Genomic DNA, 21,453 nt, shown 5'->3' on the forward strand with positions numbered 1-21,453 from the left:
TGAAGGTGGTGATTTCCATTTTCCTTTTATAAAGTGCTATCAGCTCGTTTCTGTGTTGACTTTTCTAAATACATTAAATATGTTGGAAGTGGGCGGCACGGTGAAGGCCTGGTTAGAGCGTCTGCCTCACAGTTCTGAGGACCGGGGTTCAATCCCCGGCCCTGCCAGTGTCGAGTTTGCATGTCCTCCCCGTGCCTGTGTAGGTTTTCTCCGGGCACTTCGGTTTCCTCCCACATCCCAAAAACATGTATGGTAGGTTAATTGACAACTCTAAATTGCCCGTAGGTATGAATGTGATTGCGAATGGTTTTTAGTTTATATGTGCCCTGCGATTGGCTGGCAACCGGTTCAGGGTGTACCCCGCCTTCTGCCCGATGATAGCTGGGAAAGGCTCCAGCACGCCCGCGACCCGAGTGAGGAGAAGCGGCTCAGAAAAATGGATGGATGTATACCACTTATATAGCACTTTTCAAGGCACTCAAAGAAGTTTACAATTGCATACGTTATTTGTGTCAGCTATCTTCAGTTGGAAGACGGGGTGCACCCTGAACAGGTCGCCAGCCAATCGCTGGGCACATCGAAACAAACAACCATTCGCACTCACATTCACACCTACAGGCAATTTAGAGTCTTCAATCAACCTACCACGCATGTGTTTGGGATTTGGGAGGAAACAGAGTGCCGGGAGAAAACCCACCCAGGCACGGGGAGAACTCCACACAGGCGGGGCCGGGATTTTAACCCCGGTCCCCGGAACTGTGAGGCAGATATGCTAACCAGTCGTCCACCGTGCCGGCTGTGTAAAGTCTAGTTGAAACAAATTCAATAAATTGCAGTCACTGTGTGAATGTGGGAAATGGAGGTGGGAAGGACAGTTATGTCATGAAAATGACCTGCATTCCTGTTGTGGTTTTCCACATGGAGTAAAACAGATTTGAATTTTTCACGTGAGGTACTACTTCAGGCACACTCACTAAAACCTGGAGCTTGAACAGCGATTGTGTTTCATTTCACGTGAGACCTATGCAAATGTCATGAGCATCAGAAGGATTAGTATTTTGCTTTTTCTTTTACTTTTTGTACAGACATGCACGCAACACTTAACTGTATTCATTCCAGCAATTCCTAGAAGATACCACAAGGCTTCTACAAGCACCTTGTTGCCACTTCATTAAGTGTCTGTCAAGTTTCTTCAAAGTGTGTGCTCAAGTTTTATTTAGTTTTATTATAGCGTACTTACTTAAAACATTGCCTGCACAGTTACTAAAAGGTTTTGTAATTGTAACAGTCTGAGTCTGGAACAAATTAATTCACTTAAAATGATGAGTAATGGGGTAAAAACCTTTTGAATTGTAGCAACCTGAAGGCAACCATCGTCACTAGACTGAATTTGTTTGACTTTGGAGGCTTCACTGTAATTCTCCCAAGCTATACTAACTGTTATTTTACAGTCTGCAAATCAATTATAGTGTTTTTGGTCTGCATGATAAGCCACCTTCAATATGATAAATTTACAACTTTAGCATGAGTGTCTCATTGTGTTAGTGACAACATAAGTGTAGTAATGGGTGTTTGATGGTACCCGCACAAGTCGTCTGGAGCAGACACAAAGTTTGCTATAGTATAGAATAATCCTAAATATTATTTTAAAAAATTAATAATGACAGGCTGTGACAATACTATTCCACTCCTGTCCTGTATGTACCAGTAATGCACATTACAAAATTGATAGCAACTGCATAATTATTAGGGTTGGGCATCGAGAATCGAGAACCGATTGGAACTGGAACTAACGTTCCGGTTCTCAAAGAAACGTTCAAATTTAAAAATTTCGGTTCCCAGTTTCGATGCCTAGTCCTCCAGCCGCTAAGAAGCGGTGAAAAGCAGTGAAGAAGCTGCGTAAACCAATGAAGAACACGCACGATGACATCCTTGTGCCCAACGGTGGCAGCGGTGAACAAGTGTGTCTTAACTTCATTAAAATGAATGACCACTCGCCTCAGTGCAACACTTGGAATAAGATTACATTGTGCAAAGGAGGCTTTCACGATGTGTACCATCTGACACGCTCCAAGCCTCAGCCGACACCGCGTGGAGCTTCAATCAGGTCAACTCTCAGTCAACTGGGTGATTGAAACAATAAAATACGTCGATGCATTGAGATAGCTAACAAGGTAAATGGTTGCTTGCACTTTCGCACCGATGGTTTTTAGCATTTATTTTAGTCTTCAAACCAACGTAAGCACCGATGACAAAAAAAAAAAAAAAAAAAAAAAAAAAAAAAAAGCTTAACATTGGGCTAAAACTTCACCGTAGCTTCATCACAATGAATTAGGACAAAATTCACATAAACATTGTCTGACAGTATCACAAACACTAACCTGGTGCCTCATTGGTGGGTAGGGAAAGGAATCATTTATAAAAAAAAATAAAATAAAAAAAAATCACCGGGGCTGTGTGAAGTCACTTTTTGTGCCAAAATGCTGAGTTCCGGTGCATACCCTTCAAAATAAAAGGCTACAAGCTTAAAACAAGAAGTCAAGTTAAACCTTGTACATATAAACCATTTGACGTGATGAAACAGAATACAGGGGCAGCTATATATGGCATTGTTACAATAACTATTTTAACAATGCTATATTTAACTTTTAGCTGAAACATTAATTAATGAATATTAAGTCCATTGGGTTAGTTCCAAACACATTGCGTTTTAGTTCATAGGTTTGATATTGATACTGGTAATAAAGAACCTAGTGTGAAATGTTCATTTTAGTCTATGCTGTGTGCGGTCTGCTAAGAAAATGGATTTTCGTAATTTGGACACCCTTTATTTAAACCATGCAAACCTTTTTGACCCAGCCCCCTAAAAGAATAGTAATCGCGAATCGTTTGGAACTGGAATCGAACCGAGGAACCGGAATCGCTCAAATCCAAACGATGCCCAACCCTAATAATTAGGATAATAATTAGGAATGAAAACATGAGGTACAGGATAATGTTTGTAGGAAAAAAAACAACAACACAAATTGCAGACCACAGACTGAACAGTACTAAATATGAGACAATAGCCAGTTTGAAGAGATGGCTTTTCAGTTGCAAGACTGTGTCCAAATATGGAAAAGAGGGTCCCTTCATGCTGGAGCTCAAAGGCAGCTCATGGGCTATGTGTGTTTTACAAACTGGAACATCAGATTTATGATAGCTGGACCACAAGACAAATGCAAGACAGTAACTTGATTGGCCTAGAGTGGCACAGGGGAGGTTGGTGCAAAGCAGAACAGAAAAGTTGATGTATGCTATCTCGGCCATAGAATATGTATATATTTTAAAGAACTACTAGGTAATGAAAGGTAATGCAGAGTTGCAGACTGATCCACAACTGTATTTATCCACGACTTTACTTCTTCCACCTCCTTCCTTACCAGTTGTTCTTTTGTCTTTGTCCTAGTTTGACATGCATCAGTGGACGCTCTGATGCATGTCAGCTGCATCCAGCAGCCACGTGACCGCTGTGCACGCAAGTACATAGCGTGAATCCCCCTCCTTTCTTTGCCCTCATTTGCTCATCTTCTCCTCGCATGACTCCTCCCTCTCTCACGAACAAATTATTTATGATGATGTCAACGGTGTGCCAAGATCGTGTCATCTGACTGCAGCTGTAGCGATGCGGATCTTACGATTCAACTTTCCGTCTTTTTAACCCTTGGACTATGTCTTTCTATATTCATTCAAGCAAAGTCTGAATTCAAACGCTGAAAACAAGGGATGTAGCAAATTGGAAATCCTAGGTATTTGACTGCAACTGTACCGATGTGGATCTTATGATCCAACTCTCCCTCATTTTAACCCTTGGACCATGTCTTTTTATGTTCATTCAAGCAAAGTCTGAATTAAAATGCTTAAAACGATGGATGTAGCAAATTGGAAATCCTAGGTACTTAGCTTGCCTGTATTTGAAGGCTCAACTGAGTAAATAAGGGTTATTCTCCCTTTGTCAAAGCACAAATGCATACCCATTAAAGTTCCCAGTCTTTATTTTTTAGATAGATGAGGAAACATTATTAAAGACAAAATATAATCCATTTTTATTTATATTTCTTAGACTTTTACCATTGAATTGTCGATTGTGCTTCCAGCTTTTAAAAAAAGCATCATTTGCGTGTTTACACCTGCCTCTGCTGACTCATTCGGGCAGGAGCAGGTGTATTGTGAGACTTGGTCACACTTAATATGCTAATAGCCAAGCACCTGTTTTTATAAGAGGGGGAAAACATAGGATCATCTGACCAGCCCCATGCTTACATTTTTGTTACAACACACTGCTGATAGGAAACCAATTGATTTTTAATCTTAGGTTGGTGACATTCACAATGCTAGCTTTTAGTTATTTAACAGCTCAGTTGTCAGTAGAACAACTATTTTTCTCTCTCTCTCTCTCTTGGTTTCTACAGTGATGGAGCCCATGACGGTTACTACATCGGTGGCAGGACCAGATGAGTTTGATCGCAACGCCCCGCGGATATGTGGGGTTTGTGGCGACAAGGCCACTGGCTTCCATTTCAATGCCATGACCTGTGAAGGTTGCAAGGGCTTCTTCAGGTCAGTCATGAGGATGGACTATTCATGTCATAATGTTCACTTTGAATGCAGGAATCAGGGTTTGATGGTAATGATTGTTTATAATTGTAGAATTGAGTGTTGATTAATCATGTCTTGAAGCAATTGAGGACAAATGGAATGGAGTACTGGACTGCAACCAGCAGAGGTGCTCTTGATTCAGTCTCAACTGGTTTTTGTGTGAAACAACTGTTTAATTGTAATAGAGTGTCTTGTTATTTTTTAAATGATTATACAAATCATTTTTATTTGTTAACAATTAACTCGGTCCTTGATTTTCCGTGTAGCTGAGCTTAGTTAAACATCCATTCCTGGTGTAAATCCCAGTTAAAATAGTTTAGGCTGTGTATGAACTTTGAGTGTAGAAAAAAGATGCACACATTCGGTCCGGTTCGCTTGGCATTTACACAGGCATTTTTGTCATCCGACCAAAGTTTGCCAAAAAAAACATGTAAAGTCACAACCTAATTAGACTGTGTTAGTGAGTTTATTGGACACCAGGCGACGGATTATACTGGTCACACACAACAGAGAAGAACACCATCAGCGCAATTGCACCAGAGTTTGTTTTGGGTGTGAACACAGCCTAAGTCTCTAACTCTTCTAGCCCATGGATGTTTACCATTGTCCATAAGTAGTTCTATAAAACTGTGGGCTGCTTGGGAAAATTATAATTTAACATAATAAACAGCTACCCTTATCTGGATTTAATGTGATAGAGGATAATGACCCAACCTTGATTTTATCACTGAGTGCTTACCTTTTTTGTTAACAGATCTTGATGTTTTTTTCTGCTTCTCTGCTACATTATTCATCAGTATCTTCAAGAGTTAAATTTTTTCACCTACTTGTTCAGATACTCCAACTTTTTCACTCATTGGTCTTATAATAATAATAATGTTTCACAAAAGCTATATAACGGTTGATTTAAATTTCATAGTTTTATTCCTGCTGTACCATTCAACCACAACAGGTAATAAATGACCCGTTATGAGTGTAACCAATCTCATGTTTCACTCGGCTAGGCGCAGTATGAAGCGTAAAGCCGCCTTCACCTGCCCGTTCAACGGAAGCTGCACCATCACCAAAGACAACCGACGTCACTGCCAGGCCTGTCGTCTCAAGCGCTGCATTGACATTGGCATGATGAAAGAGTGTGAGCACACCTCTCTAACTTGTTGGCACAGTATCTTGTAGACAGACCATGTGCCTTCTTTAAGGCCACTTTCACTGTAAAGAAATGAGTCCACATGAAGTACTTCACGTCACCTCATGACAGCATTTGAATTGCCCTGTCTCTCTGGAATTTATATTAGTGTACGTTATTGTTTACATTTGGCTAAAAGGTTTCAGGTTAGCTGCCTCTGTCAACAAAGGGGTTTAATGCCTGCATGACATTTAAGCTAATAGTTACACATTCATAGGGAGCCATTCAGATACAGCACATCAATAGAATCATGCAGTGTGTAAATGGACCTGATTTGAAGCACAGAGATGGACAATCGGAGCTATGCTACGGGAAGAACATACTATATGGATGAATAAAAGATCTAAATATAATCCTATCTTGCTAGACCGAATGAGTTACAACAGTCGTTGGAGATGAGGTCTGAATTTAGAATTATGTTAACCGCTTGCCATGACAAGTAGTAAGGGACATTATGAGAGTGATGAAAGTAAGCAGAGTAAAGTGTACGTAGAGGGAATAATCAACAATAGTGCTCTGCCTTCATAGAAACACAATTATATCTATTGAATGTTATTCACTAGAATATGCAGCACAGTTTTGTAAACATTCTTCAGTAATGCAGTGGCAAAAACTCTTTTGTTAGTACTTCTGGGTGTCCTAATCCTGGGCTTAGAGAGGCAGAAATGAGAAGCACTGTGGTTATTGTGGTCCTTTATTTAATTAAATTTTTGTTCTTTAGTGTGAACATTTCTTCTTCAGTTTTGATGAAAGTACGTATCATGAGCTTGCCAAACATTTCGGCTGTTTTGCCATAAACGTCTTTGTTTTCAATTACCTCTGAACATCGTCTTCAGGGAGGGGGAGTCTAAACAAAACGGACCTTGCATTCCGCTCATCAGTTGTAGTGTTTTTTGTTTTTGTTTTTTCCCCCTGGGTTCTTCTATCTCATAGAGCAATGCAAACATTTCAAATCGAAACTCTTCAGGCATGACCAAAATGACACATGCTTTATCCAATTGATTAATGGGTTGAGCCTTTTCATTAAGTAACCAAACAACACATTTTCGACCACAGAAAAGGGCTGCAAATCTAATGATAAATACTCCAACTGTGTGGATTATTTTCTATTGTTTATTTTAAGTGGCACAGTATGTGTGCTCAAAATAATTCACAATCGACACTTTTTGTTTCACTGGTGTTACCTTTTCAAGTTGCTCGAATGTTGTGTGTCTAACAAGTGCTATATCAAATTAATCCAAACCGGAGATTTGAATGAAGCTGTGAGTGGGTAAACGCACCGCAGTGATTCAATACTATCTCGCGGTGGAGGGCTTTTCATCTGCCTGGACAGGCACACACACACACATACACGCACGCATGCACATCTCTAATAGGCCTATGATAAAGTAATTACACTGCAACAACAAATTTGTTTGAGATTTTGTTGCTGTTTGGGACAGTTTCGATGTGCTGAATCCAAATATCACATTGGTTTTGCTCAATAAGGTAATTTTTGTTTTTTTAACTATGGCCATATATTCTTTTTACGTTTTTATTTACATCTACAGGTATCTTCGCTTTACATCAGGGGGTTTCAATCTGGGGTGCGCTCTCCGAGGAGGGTGTAAATCCTTGTAAGAAATGAAATACTGTACACCAACATTCAGAAGGTTACTTACTTTTATCAATGTCTACTATTCAATTTACAGTAAGCGACATATGTAACATTTGATGAATAAACTGTGTTAGAAAACGTTTTTTTTCTCGTGAAAACCTCTCAGATGAGACATGAACCAAAAACAACTGATATCACAAAAATGTAATTGATTTTGGTAAGAAAATCATATTTTAAAAAAATCCATTTAGCATAAAAATCTGACCTGAACAAGAGAAACCAATGTCGTTTCCGGATTCACCAATGCAAAATTGTCCTCAATCAGTTGAAAAAAAACATGGGACATTTTACCCCCCTAAAAAAAAAAAAAAAAAAAAACATTTGTTACCCCATGTTATATTATCCTAAAATCAGTAGACAGTGGGGGAGATGGCTAAATTCCACTCCAAGGTGTTACCCAGTCCTTGTCTCTTTCGAAAAAGAGCAAGGCCGATGAATTTTGGCCTTGGTGTGACTGGTAATAACATGTAGTCTAACACGTGCAAATCTGTTCATCGCCCATGCCAATGACATTATGTTTTCAGCACTGTTGATTTGTTTGTTAAACTACATACTGGGAGATCTGCTAAAATTAGCTAACTGGGTAACGGCTATTCATGGTGCTGATTAATTGTTATTTTGTCCTGGCTTTGTATTTGATTTTTCGCCATCATAGTGGCCCTCCCCTGAAGTTCTCCTGTTGAGGCTAGCACATTACCACATCCAATTAGTCACTTTACAAATCGTAAACGTTTCTTTTGCCAATTAAGTGCTTTGGGCTGCTCAAGATGTTGGCTTGGTTTTGTAAAGCAGTGCCTAAACAATGCAGTCATGGGCTCAATCTTGGCGACAGACCAACTGGCTAAAACATGTTCCTGGCATAGCCAAACACTGACCGAACGGTACCTATTCACCAGTGCCACAAGGAGTGGTTTAAGTGTGTGCTGCTGGCATGAGGCTGCATGGGAGAATTTGGATGTCAAAGTCTAATTAATGAGGACAGGCCAAAAGAGGAAGAAAACCAAATAAGCTAGGCGGCCAGATTCTTTCAGAAGCCTTTAAAGGCTGTGTCGCCAAACTGTTGGTGTTCTTGTTTTTGACATCCACATCATGTGGTTATGTAACGCTGTTTCTGTGGTTCTAGAGCCCAGAGTGCAGTCATTCAAAAGCCACTTCAATCAGTTGTTTACAGACTTCAGGAAAACAGTTTAGTAAAAATAGCAAGACCTGAACCCAAAATAATTATTGCCTATGCCAAATGTTCACAATTTATTTGTCAGTTAGTGACTTTTATTCTTTTTCGTCAATCATTTACACAGTATTCTGAATCACAATTTAAAATAGTAATATTACTTGCACGTAAACCAAATCCAAAAATAGAATTCAAGTTTAAAATTGTCTGTTTATAGAAAGTAGGATAGTTTGTCTTCAGCTGACAAACAGACTGGCCACCTCATATCTTTGTAAGCTGTGCCCTTATGGCTCTGGGTCTTGCTCTTTTTGGCAGTCATGGTCTGTCTGGCGGTCATGCTGTCTGTCTACACACTTGAGCACTTCATGGGTAATCAGTCACTGTGGCAGAGAGTCAAAATGATAATATGGGCCGAGGCATTCAGAGGTCAGTGCATTATTCCCTAAAGCGACTACTAGAGCCATCGAGCCAGGGCCTGGCTGTCTACAGTATTTCTAGTAGCTTTGTATGGTAAGCACTGATGTGTAATTGTCTGATACATGATTACCTAGTCAAGCTAATGATGTTTACCTTTACTAAGGAGTATGCAAAAACTGTTAGGGCCACGTGTTACGGAACTTGGCTGAGGGATGTGGTAAGGGCCAATCAAGAACCATTCATATTAAAGGGCATTTAATTTTAGTTACTTCGACTATTTGACATATTTACTTCCAGAGTACCTATTCATCATACAAAAAGTACCAAGCTGATGTATTTTCAAAGAGAAAAACATTATTCTACATTTATACAAACAGGTTTTCATTTGGACACAGTCTGTATCATAAACATTGAGCATAAAGTGACGATTGTGAAAAGGGAGAATTTCCGTACTAAAGCCATTGTTTGTGGTGGTTTTTAATAAAATACTTAGCTGTAGAAAAAGTTCATTATTGCTCTCGGAACAAAACACAGAAATGTGATACACACTGTTTGTATTGAGCAGTGACGATACAGGATAATAATGGCTTCTTTATTAAAAGTTAAAAAAACAACAACAACTTCTCTTTCTCAGCAGGTAGATGGGCTCAATTAGCCACGAAATTTTGACCTTAGATCAGTGCAAATATAGCTTTTTTTTTTATGACTGATAAACCCAAATGGTTTTCCTTTTTGTTGTTGTTGTTAAAAGCTGTATTTTGTGCGGTCATTCTCAAAAAGAACAATTCCTAGAAATGGTCAAAAGCAGCAGTGTATTCTGTCCACCATTGTTTAAATGGAGACTGTGCCCACAGCCCTGCCGGATTGACGAGCTCGCCAGAGCCCTTCTCTTTCTGTTGCATTGAATGCGAATGCTCCAACTATAATTGCTTTTATTTTAGGTCAGTTTAAACTCTACAAGCAGCAGTCGCATCCACTAGCCCATTTCCCAGCCAACCTCTCGCTCACCAATAATCCGAAAGAGCACATGTTGGGAAAGACAGGCACTTTAGTTTTGTGTTCAAAGCGGTGGAAGCTATTTCGTCTACAGCCATTAATGACATTCCTTTCAGGTTAGGTTAGCTTTTCATGAAGTAAAAGTTTTACCTAATGCTATTTCTCACTTTGTGCATGTCACAGCGACTTCAACTGTGTTATGCAATATCCAACCATTCATCATTTTGTTGATATAAATGCCACCGTAATAACCCCAAAACATTAACGATCAAGCAATAGACAAACATAATTTTGTTGATATAATTAAGCTGTACAGAAAATGGATGGATGGATGGATATATGTCAACATGATAATGCCAAACATTAACGATCAATCAATAGACATATGACACGTCGACATTATTGGAACTTAATTTCCTTGTGTGCAGTGCCATTCTATCAGGCACTCTTATTTTATTTCATTATTTTGCAGTCTGTTATGAATGGTGAGAGTCATGCATATAAGATTCAAAAGTCAATGCTGTGCGACATGCGGAAATGGCATGCAATGCTAACAACTTCCCCAGAGAGCCCTTCATCGTGTCCAACCTAAAATAGTAACCATAAACACTGTTTAAATCACTCTTCGCGCTACATGAATAAGGCAAAAGGCACTTAAACATCCAACGCCAGCTGTATGAACCATATGAAGAGATGGCAAACATGACACACCTTCTTGCAGGAAAAATATGCTTATGACATTTAAAACAGGCCAAAACAACCGAAACAAACCTTAACCCTAATCCTAAGCAACAAAAACGGATATGTCACTATTGTCTGTTCTCTTCTCCAGTATGTGTGGTTATATATTTTGAAAATGAACAGCCAAATCTTTTAATGCAAAATATTAATACACATTCAGGGGACATGGTAGGATTATTCAATCTTTCTTAAGGTATCTACAATTCTAAGGGTTTGGACAGTGACACACGTTTTCTTTTTTGTGAGCTTTCCACAATGGAAACAAAACAATCAAGATGTGAGTTTCAGATTTGATTTCTTTCAGCAAAAATAGGAGGCCTCTATTTTCAGGGGCTTAACAATTGGCACAAGATGTCATTGTCAGAATAATTTAGATCTAACTGAAAATGTCACGCCGGACGACTGGTTAGCACATCTGGCTCACAGTTCTGAGGACTGGGGTTCAATCCCCGGCCCCGTCTGTGTGGAGTTTGCATGTTCTCTCCGTGCCTGCGTGGCTTTTCTCCGGGCACTCCGGTTTCCTCCCACATCCCAAAAACATGCGTGGTAGGTTCATTGAAGACTCTAAATTGCCCTTAGGTGTGAATGTGAGTGCGAATGGTTGTTTGTTTCTGTGTGCCCTGCAATTGGTTGGCGACCAGTTCGGGGTGTACCCCGCCTCTCGCCCGGAGATTGCTGGGATAGGCTCCAGCACGCCCGCGACCCGCGTGAGGAGAAGCGGAACGGAAGATGAATGAATGAGCACAATGCACAAAATGTAATGTATAATTATTATTCATTTACAAGAATGTAATGTCACCAAGTTGTCAGAAGTGGGATGAGCATGATTTATTGATTCTCCTTTGACTGAGTGACTTTTTTTAAAAATGTATTTATTATTTTTTTTATATATGTAACAAGGTTCTGTTGCGCGTGGTTTGCTTCGTCTTGAAGCAATATGGAGGCGTTACGGATTTCCCTTTATCTTCACAGCAGATGCAATTCCCTGGGGAAACAGTGATAATGACTAGACTGACATTCACCAATTCAGACCTATTCGTCTGCTACCCAAAGGGGCTGCTGTTGGAAAATAAAGGAAGTTAGTGGGTCAATAATGGCATACATTTCTAAAAAGAATTAAATATCTAAAAGTAAAAAAAAAAATAATAATAATCCTATAACTGTGGGTCATATTTCTGAGAAAAAAGACAACATGCAATATATACTGGTATAGCTCACTTATCTCAAGTGGAACTGGAGTTTAAACAAAATGCGACAAAAATCAAGAAGAAATGAATGTTACTAATCACTATTGTCTAAATGTAAATGCCATCTTTAATACTGCATTGAGAAGTTAACAACGTAGTTCAAATGCATTCAATAGTTAACTGTTTGTGTGAACAATAGCATTTATTAACTGTGGTAAATGCACGTTTTTTTCCCCCAGATGTGAAAAGGGAAGCGTTTTGTTTTTAAGGGGACATTATAGAAAATGTAATTTGTTTGTATACTGTATAAACCGTTAGGTCTCTGGAATGCCTGCCAACCCATCGAGTCATGTGTAAAACCAAACCAAGGAAATCTTAATTATCTGCCTAATTTTGAAAATGTGTCTGTCAGTTAGCTGTTCTGCACTTCCGCTCCACTGTTACTAAACAGTGGGGCTAATTAACATTAGGCTTTACACGATCAGGATTTTTGGGGCCGATCAGCGAGTTTAAAAAAACGATCATAAGATGGAGCAATGTGTCTATTTAAACGACCTGGGGCCTCATGTACAAAAGGTGCATACGCACAAAAACGTGGCGTACGTTCTTTTTCACAGCAAAGTTCAGATGTATCAAGAGTGAAATGACCGTGGAATTGTGCGGTGCCTCACTCCAACTTCATGGCTGGCGTACGCACGTTTCTGCAGCTGTTGGTGCTTTGGCGACACTTAGAGGTGATGCTGGGAAACTGTATATAATAAATCTGCACATCAGAGACACATGAACAATTAGCACTGATGAACAATTAATGCCCAGCAACATTTAATTTGAACAATGTAAAAGATGCAAGGATTCGGAATTCACTTGTTCACCAGTGTATTTAATGAATCATTGATATTTGTGAGGAGACCTATTAATTGATCAAGGTGATCATTTATCCTGCCTATTGCCCTCACAATCTCTTCTTGTGACTCCAGCACATGCGCTGAAAAAAACAGTCCTTTGAATTTACATAATTTGAACATGTACATCGGTTGCACATGATCAAAATGTGTTAAAATGACACAATTTACCCCTCGTCTCCGAAAGAAAAATGTCATTTTAACACATTTTAATCATGTGCAACCGATGTACATGTTCAAATTATGCTAAATTGAAGTGCATTCAAATCATAAATCGAGTAATCAAACATGAGTCAAAGTTTTTCATATCCTCTTTAATATGCTGACATGCTTCTATTTGAATTCAAAAGATTTATTACAAATACCATACGTACAACATTTACGCATGAACCTTTATCTCATAGGGTTGAGTGTAGGTTACTGTATGAACACTTTTGTTGTGAGTTATAAAAATACATGGTATTTACCTTGTGGGGTGATATGAGTCAGCCAAGTGAGAGATGGATCCTTTTTTTCTGATCATGCAGAGATTTGTATTTCAGGTGCAGGGTTCATTTAAATACAACGTATGATATGCATATTTAAATGTGGGGAGGGGTCGGCTACTCTAACATTTGCGGTGAATTCTACGTTGATTGGGATGTACGAAGGAAATGTGCTTGGATTCATGCGTACGAACAGATTCATACATCTGGATATTTTCTGGATTTGAGCGTACGCCATGTTTTAGTAGGAAATCCACACAAGTCTTTGTACATGAGGGCCCTGTTCATTTACTGTATATACTTGTGTACTTAATTGCTCAAAAAATTATATTTACAATAAATAATGTATCTTTGGTCATCTATTTATGCCAGTGAGGCATAATGACAGACAGAACAAATGAATGGTCTTCGATTAGATGGCAGGGAGTACATACGGTCATTAATGTATCCACTTTTTGTGACATTTTTGTTTGTTGGTGTGCCGTGAGATTTTTCAATTGTAAAATATGTTCCTTGGCTCCTTAAAGGTTGGAAAGCACTGCTCAAGTCAAGTCATGTTTTCTAATCGTGAAAGAGCAAATTTGTCTTGTCGTCTGATGCGGGCATTACGTGTTGTCTGTCCCACACATGCATTTATTTATTTATTCATTTTTTAAATAACTTTATTGGCCATCAGATATTTACAGTACTACGTCAAAAGACACTCGACAAGGCTAAAAATAAACTAGCTTTTGGATTCAAATATAATGTGCACGATGGCAACGCAGAGTAAATGTCTTTTGCGTAGTCATTGATCGGATCGGCCAATTATGACAAAGCCGATCAGCGTAAAATGCTAAATATAGGCCGATGCCGATCAGATCGGTGTAAAGTCTACTTAAAATAATAACCACCCTCACTCTGAGTTTCCCTGCCACTAACTCAGCGGCTTGGCTGGCTAATGTTCCAGAGCGAAAGAACCACTTTGATGCAGAAGCTGAAGCACTATTATTTCAAAACCAACATTCAGGCAGAGCTGCACAGATTATGACAGATGTTAGCACAGATTAGCATTAGCTAACAGTGTTACGACGGCACGGTGTACAACTGGTTAGAGCGTCTGGCTCACAGTTCTGAGGACTGGGGTTCAATCCCCGGCCCCGTCTGTGTGGAGTTTGCATGTTCTCCCCGTGCCTGCGTGGCTTTTCTCCGGGCACTCCGGTTTCCTCCCACATCCCAAAAACATGCGTGGTAGGTTAATTGAAGACTCTAAATTGCCCGTAGGTGTGAATGTGAGTGCGAATGGTTGTTTGTTTATGGGCGCCCTGCGATTGGCTGGCAACCGGTTCAGGGTGTACCCCGCCTCCTGCCAGATGATAGCTGGGATAGGCTCCAGCACTCCCGCAACCCTTGTGAGGATAAGCGGCTCAGAAAATGGATGGATGGATGATAACAGTGTAACGAGCATTAGCTTCTGATAATAATGTTCAGCTAAGTTGTCTTTGTTGGGGTAGGGGGTATTTTTGTTTGGCGATGTCATACGCTACACCACAAACAATACTACTTCATTGATAAGTTGTTGGCAGGGCAAGTGGTGTTTGTGTTGTCTGCTGTGTTCATGCGCCATAAGATGCTTTCATTGTCTTGGGCGCGCACTTGTTTTCCATACTCTGTGCTGTGCTGCCGTCCACTAATAGAAGCAAGCAGCCAACCGACAGGAACGAGCCGGCAAGATCAACCTAGTTGTCACACTAATGAAAGCTGGACTCTCCATTGACACAGGAGTATGTGGATCTGTGATGCGGGCTGGCACACTACATGACAGATCTCTGCCTAAAACAAGCCAATTCCACTATGGCAAGAAATATGTAGTCAAAATATGTCTAATTATTGATCCTTTGGACATTGTGATGAAAGCAATGTTGCAGACATGTTAAGACACCTGGGAAGTGTGTAGAATGTTTGAAAAATACACATATTGTCTCCTTTAATTGAATGACACACCAGATAATTGGGTTAGGGTCTATTAAATATGGTAAATAATAGATTAACACTTTCTTTTCGTTAAGACACGACCATGTGGTGACTGTCCAGAGCGTAAATTAGATTAATTGATTGCAAAGGCAAAACGTCGATGGAAAATAAAGACATTTGTGTATATATTTTGTCCTGCCTTGCAGTCATCCTCACAGATGAAGAGGTGCAGAGGAAGAAGGAAATGATATTGAAAAGGAAGGAGGAGGAGGCAGCCAAGGAGGCTTCGAGGCCTCGGCTCAGCGAAGAGCAGGCCCAGATCATCTCTTCGTTGGTGGAGGCTCACCACAAGACTTACGATGCCTCCTATTCAGACTTCTCCCGCTTTAGGGTGAGGCCACTGTAAACTTTTATTCTTTTACTAAAGCGACCATGATGACAGACATTACCAAATGAGCTAATGTGTGTTATTACTACATTACAAGTCCTACATTTAAAGAAGAATGAAGACCAATTAAAGAATGGGGTGAATTTTGGAGGATAAATCAAATGTGACAGGGTTACTAGTAAATAAAGATCACACAAACGAATGAAGTCCTTGTTAGCTTGTCACTTTGATAAATTGCACATGATGAGACTAAGGAATGTTGTCGCCAACAGAAAAAGAAAATCTGGCCTTCAAAGTGAGCATGAGTCACTCACATGAATCAGACTGCGAGAATAATATATAGCTCTATTCTTGCATATACTTCAGCTATCTCCCGCCCAAGGTGAAGAAGAAGAAGAAGAAGAACAAGAATTAGAGGAGAAGAAGAAAAGGTTACTTCCTTTTGCAGTTTTCAGCCTTTTCCCTCAAAGACAATCGGTGATCGCTTTGCCGAGACTCCACCGTCTTCTGCTAATTTGTATTCTGTGCACTTGCAATGAACATAATTGCACCATGTTTTGAGAGGGAAAAAAATTGGGAATAAAATTCCATACTATAGATTGATACATACTGCTTAGTTTTCAAAGCGCTATGGCTCGGCTTCACAGCAAACATATTCTGTCAGCTTTCTCAACCGAGGACAAATGCACCTGTTGAAAGTGTTTTTCCTCCTGAATCTTTTTGTGTATGTGTCTGCATGTAGCCTCCAGTGCGTGAAGGTCCAGTAACACGCAGTGCCAGCAGAGCCGCCTCCCTTCACTCTCTGTCTGATGCTTCCTCCGACTCCTTCAATCACTCGCCTGGTAAGTCCCTCCTTCCGTGAAGCACAATTGTAGCAGTCACAGAGTTGCTCTCGATATGATATCAAACCTCATTTCACTATCAAGAAATAATAAATGAGAAGTATCTGTTGCTGTGTTCAACAGTCCCATCTTAAAACAAAGTAACACACTACCATTACTAACTTTAACATTCTGAAGATGGATAATAATACTCAAGTAAACTACAGTTACTTGACTACTGAGCTGAAGTTTCACGAGATACTGTACATACATGGTGTAATATTGCGTTTGAAGAAAAACAAAATATCTGCATAATTTAAGAATGACACGCTCATCACCAGAATGTTAAACAAACATTGTTGCTATTTGGCTGTTTTATATCGATAATTTATCACTAGAAATTGTGCAAGGAAAATTCATTTACGTAGCGTCTTTCATAAACAAAATAACTCAATGTGCTTTTAATGATTACAAATATTTAAAAACAAAGATTAAATACATTTAAAAACAAAGTTTAAAAAAAAAACCAGAAAAGACAGCTCACTAAGATTACTAAAAACGTAAAGTGCGAGAAAGATCATTAAAAAAATTGGAAATGCTCCAATTCATCTGGTAAGTTTATTTTTCCGTATTGTGTCAAATTTCAGGTAATTAAATTCTCTATGCAGAGCACTCAATATTGTGGTCTGTGACTTTCCCTTTTGCTTTACCTTGTTTTACCTCTGATCAGCTCTTTGCCATTTTGGTTGGTTTCAAATGCCTTCTTTTAATCACTTCCTTATTCTCCGTGGCCTCCTAATCCTCCCTTGTCTCAAGCAGAGTCGCTAGACACCAAGATGAACTTGAACAACCTGTTAATGATGTACCAGGACGGCGCAAGCAGTCCAGACTCTAGCGAGGAGGACACCAAGCTCTCCATGCTGCCCCATCTGGCCGACCTAGTCTCCTACAGCATCCAGAAGGTCATAGGGTTTGCCAAGATGATCCCAGGATTCAGGTACACATTGCGCAACCAGAATTATTTTTCTGCGCTAAATGGTCACCATTTTTCACCAGCAAAAGCAATCATGAATAAATAGGGGCCTCTGTGCGGCCATAAACTATGAGCTTCAAGTCATGACGTCAGATTTCCCAAGCAGCAGCTTGTTTCAAAGGCCAGCGCATTTTTGTTGTGCATATGTAAGGAGAGGTGCTATTATCACTGCCGAACAAACAAGGCCTTCCATAATATGCTGGAACGCCCACTGAGCTTGAGAGATGCATCCACGGTCTGGCAAATGGACAGAATGAACCACAGTGTGCATTAAAATGACTGAAACGAACGCACAGAATGAACTCATTATGTCGAGTCAACTTCATATTTAGATTTACTCCTGCTGCTGGCCTTATTGCAGTGTGTCATGAATATATTTGTCAAATTATTAGCACCAAAGAAAATAGAAAATTAGCATTTGCAACATGTACTATCAAGATTGAAAATGAGTAAATTAGGCTGGAGTAACTAGGGATGGACATTAAAATCAATTAGTTGACCGTAGAGTGCACTACTTGGCTGCAACCAGCAGGGGCATTATTCATCACATACATATTGAACAACGTGACTGAACGTAATCCAGCTGTCGCGCTATGTGCAGGAGTCTGAGACTCTTTTTCATGAGTGGCCGACAACTAGTTTGGTTGTGATTTGAAAATTAGATTGGTGAACGGTGTCACAGATGTTACTGCGTTATTGCAGGCTATTGTGTCATAGGATAAAAAAAATTCTCCGTACTGTTCAATTGCACAACATAATCATGTGTAAAATGTTCGTCCATCTAAAATATACAAACCTTCTCATAATGGACTAATTGAGTTAATCTTGTATTTTTTTTCTCTGGTCAAGGAAATCAATTTGAAATGCCATCCCAGTAACCATAACAAACAGTGGATGTTGTGGAAAAAGTGTGTTCTTCAAAACAAATTTTTCTTTTCCAAATCCCTCCTTCATTTTCTAACACAAAATGTGTTATCAGAGAATGATTTCTTGTTACCAGTCTGTTGCCAATAAAAAACAAAATGTGCTACATTTTTTTGTTGTCCCTGTTGTTGCTATGGAGCAAATGTGTTGGGGCCTCACTTGAACTGTGTTCATCATGTACGCCAAATCCAAAATTCTACTGAGGTTTGTATTGTTAACAAATGCTCTCGGCTGGGAAGCCTATGGCGCGTAGATGAGCGCGTTTGATGTGGCCTGCCATGCAATTCTATTAAACCTCAGAGGAAGTACTGTATTACAAAAGCCAAAACATTTAACCCACAAATGTTATACTAAGTGTTGGTTGGATTATTGCGTCATATTTTATTTTGATTCATTTAAAAACTGAAATGACTCCTTATAGGAAAATGGTTGCCCAACCCTGCTGTCGGGAAAACGTGTCATGGTAATACATTCAACACTTGGGAAGACTGACTCATATTTCTGTTGGCATTGGTGAAAACAATATTTACTTTATTTAAAGACACCAAAACCACAACTCCTCTTCTAAAGGCTAGGCTAGTTTGTAATTTGACTTTGGACTGACCAGCTCACCAGCGGTTTGATGTGATGTCCATTCTGATTTCTGAGAAGAAACCCCTCCTTCACTTTGCGTGAGTGCTTTATCACAGACTTGATATGCATCCAACGTGGTTTGAATGGATTGTGTTGTGTGTATGCTCAGACGCTAATCTCATCATGTCGGGTTGTGATTTGTTTACATAGGGTCGTAATAAGTCAAACTTCTTCATGGATCCAAGAGGTCAAAATGTCAAAATCTCAGTCACAGCCGTTTACTCATTGATTTTGCAAATATTCAAGCCATGGCAGAAGTACAGTGCAGTCCTGAACTCTTATACTCTTGTACTGAGCATGTGACTTTGTATATGATTCAGAGAACTGACTGCGGAAGACCAGATTGCTCTGCTGAAATCGAGCGCCATTGAGATTATCATGCTACGCTCCAATCAGTCATTCAGCCTGGAAGACATGTCCTGGAGCTGTGGAGGGCCTGACTTCAAATACTGCATCAATGATGTCACGAAGGGTTGGTTTCCTGTAACTTGTCTACACCGTTAATGGCATCGCTGATGTGCAAGTGTTGAGATTGTACTTTGTGGCTCCGTCCTGATCCAATTCTGTTATTTAATTTGGAGGGAAACAACCTTGAATTGTCACCCCCCCTCCCCAGGGCAACTTCTGCTAACATTGCTTCTTCGCATTTGAATACACAAATAAGAAAACACATGCTTAGTTGTCCCCTTCAGGGATAATTTAGTGTACACTGTTTCTTTGTATTTGAATACATTTCATTCACATAGTCCATTTGAAAGCATCTCTTAACAGTTATTATTTGCTTTTTATACAAGACCGTAACTGTGTGTGCGTTCACACAGCTACACAGCATCCCACATTCAGATAATCAGGTTCGTGATGACGTCTGTGCGGCCTAATGGTTCACTAAAGTATGTGCAGTGCTGCAAGGGTCCACCAAAAGGTCCTAGTTCTGGTTTAAAGTTCCTGAGGTGAAAATCAGCTAATACATGAAAGTGGTCATCGTCTACAAAGAATTACTGTACACCAATTGTCAGGGCAGAGACGAAGCCCATTTGTCATAGACGTTTCTATGAAGGCTGGGTTATTATAAATATAGGCCAGATACTGCTTTTATGCTTCTGCTAGCACATCAAAGTTTTGCCTTTAAACATTTACAGGAAGCAATAAGACGGCCGCAATGAAATATTGAATTAGCTTTTGGTTTGCTTTGACTGGAGTGCTCACAATGAAGTGCATGTATGTAACAATGCAAGTGACTTGAGGCAGTCAAGTGTATCAGATAGACAGACAGTGCTTCCTATTTGGTTGTTTTTATTTTTTACCGATGATGTAGGAAGAAGGATTCATGTTGAATGTGGAAACTGGTGTGATTGTCCAAATCTCAAACTTGGTGTGTGTGTGTGTGTTTTGAGGTTTTTTTTTTTTTTTTTTTTAAATAAATGTTGGGAGTCTTGCTTTAGTGCAATATCGTTGATGTTAATTTCCTGCTCTGTAGCGGGTCACACTCTGGAGCTGTTGGAGCCGTTGGTCAAGTTCCAGGTTGGCCTGAAGAAGCTCAATCTACATGAGGAGGAACACGTCCTGCTCATGGCCATCTGCCTGCTCTCCCCAGGTAATTTTTGCTCAGCCTCCTTTGTGTTCATGGCATTTTAATATTATCCAAACCTTTGTGAATCACGACAGCCCAAAGCATGACCTTGTTGAAGGCAACATATTCCCACTCTGCTTTCACCACAGATGGGCTCTTTTGCAACGATGATTTGTGTGCTTGTCACAAGGTTCTGCTATGATGGCTGCAGTTTGCAAAGTATTTTCCCAAAATCTTCTCTATGTGGACCATAAAAAAATAAATATATTCGTTAAGATGCACAAAATCGAAGACTTGCTTGTGCACAATACAACCCTTTGTGTATTAATCCAGTGGTCCCCAACCACCAGGCCGCGGGCCATTTGGTAACGGGCCGCGGGACTGCAAATGCAGTTTAACAGTTTGATAGTGCATGTAGTGCATTATTAAGTTATGGGCTCAGTTATTACATTTTGCAAATATGTTTATACCAGGCCAATAATGTAATAATCATCTAATTATGTATTAAGTTATTACGTTATTGGCGAAAAAAGTTGTGTTTAGTTATTATGTTATTCAACATATTCAGGACTTGTGTTACGTTATTGGCCAGTCATTACGTCATGTGCCTGCTACATTTTAAAAGGACAAATTTCTTACGTTATGGGCTTCTACAGCGCTGTTGATACATTCTCAACTGGTTTGGTTCGCTTAAGAGACCCACATGCTGTCAACTATAGAAAGTGGAGCCGAATCATACATACAAGCTCAA

At 39.7% G+C, this 21,453-nt stretch overlaps 1 protein-coding gene across 1 annotated transcript in view; it reads left to right on the plus strand.

Moving 5' to 3' along the window:
• The window catches only part of LOC133400166 (vitamin D3 receptor A), a 70,633-nt gene that overhangs the window by 38,224 nt on the left and 10,956 nt on the right, over positions 1-21,453 (plus strand). Inside the window, exons 3-9 of the mRNA XM_061672511.1 lie at positions 4,452-4,599; positions 5,643-5,773; positions 15,540-15,724; positions 16,464-16,563; positions 17,362-17,539; positions 19,453-19,604; positions 20,610-20,726. Coding sequence (XP_061528495.1) covers positions 4,454-4,599; positions 5,643-5,773; positions 15,540-15,724; positions 16,464-16,563; positions 17,362-17,539; positions 19,453-19,604; positions 20,610-20,726 — 1,009 coding nt within the window. The 5' untranslated portion in view covers positions 4,452-4,453. The remainder of the gene's footprint in view (positions 1-4,451; positions 4,600-5,642; positions 5,774-15,539; positions 15,725-16,463; positions 16,564-17,361; positions 17,540-19,452; positions 19,605-20,609; positions 20,727-21,453) is intronic.

This window comes from Phycodurus eques, chromosome 1, assembly GCF_024500275.1.
Source record: "Phycodurus eques isolate BA_2022a chromosome 1, UOR_Pequ_1.1, whole genome shotgun sequence".
In the NCBI taxonomy this organism is placed as follows: Eukaryota; Metazoa; Chordata; class Actinopteri; order Syngnathiformes; family Syngnathidae; genus Phycodurus; species Phycodurus eques.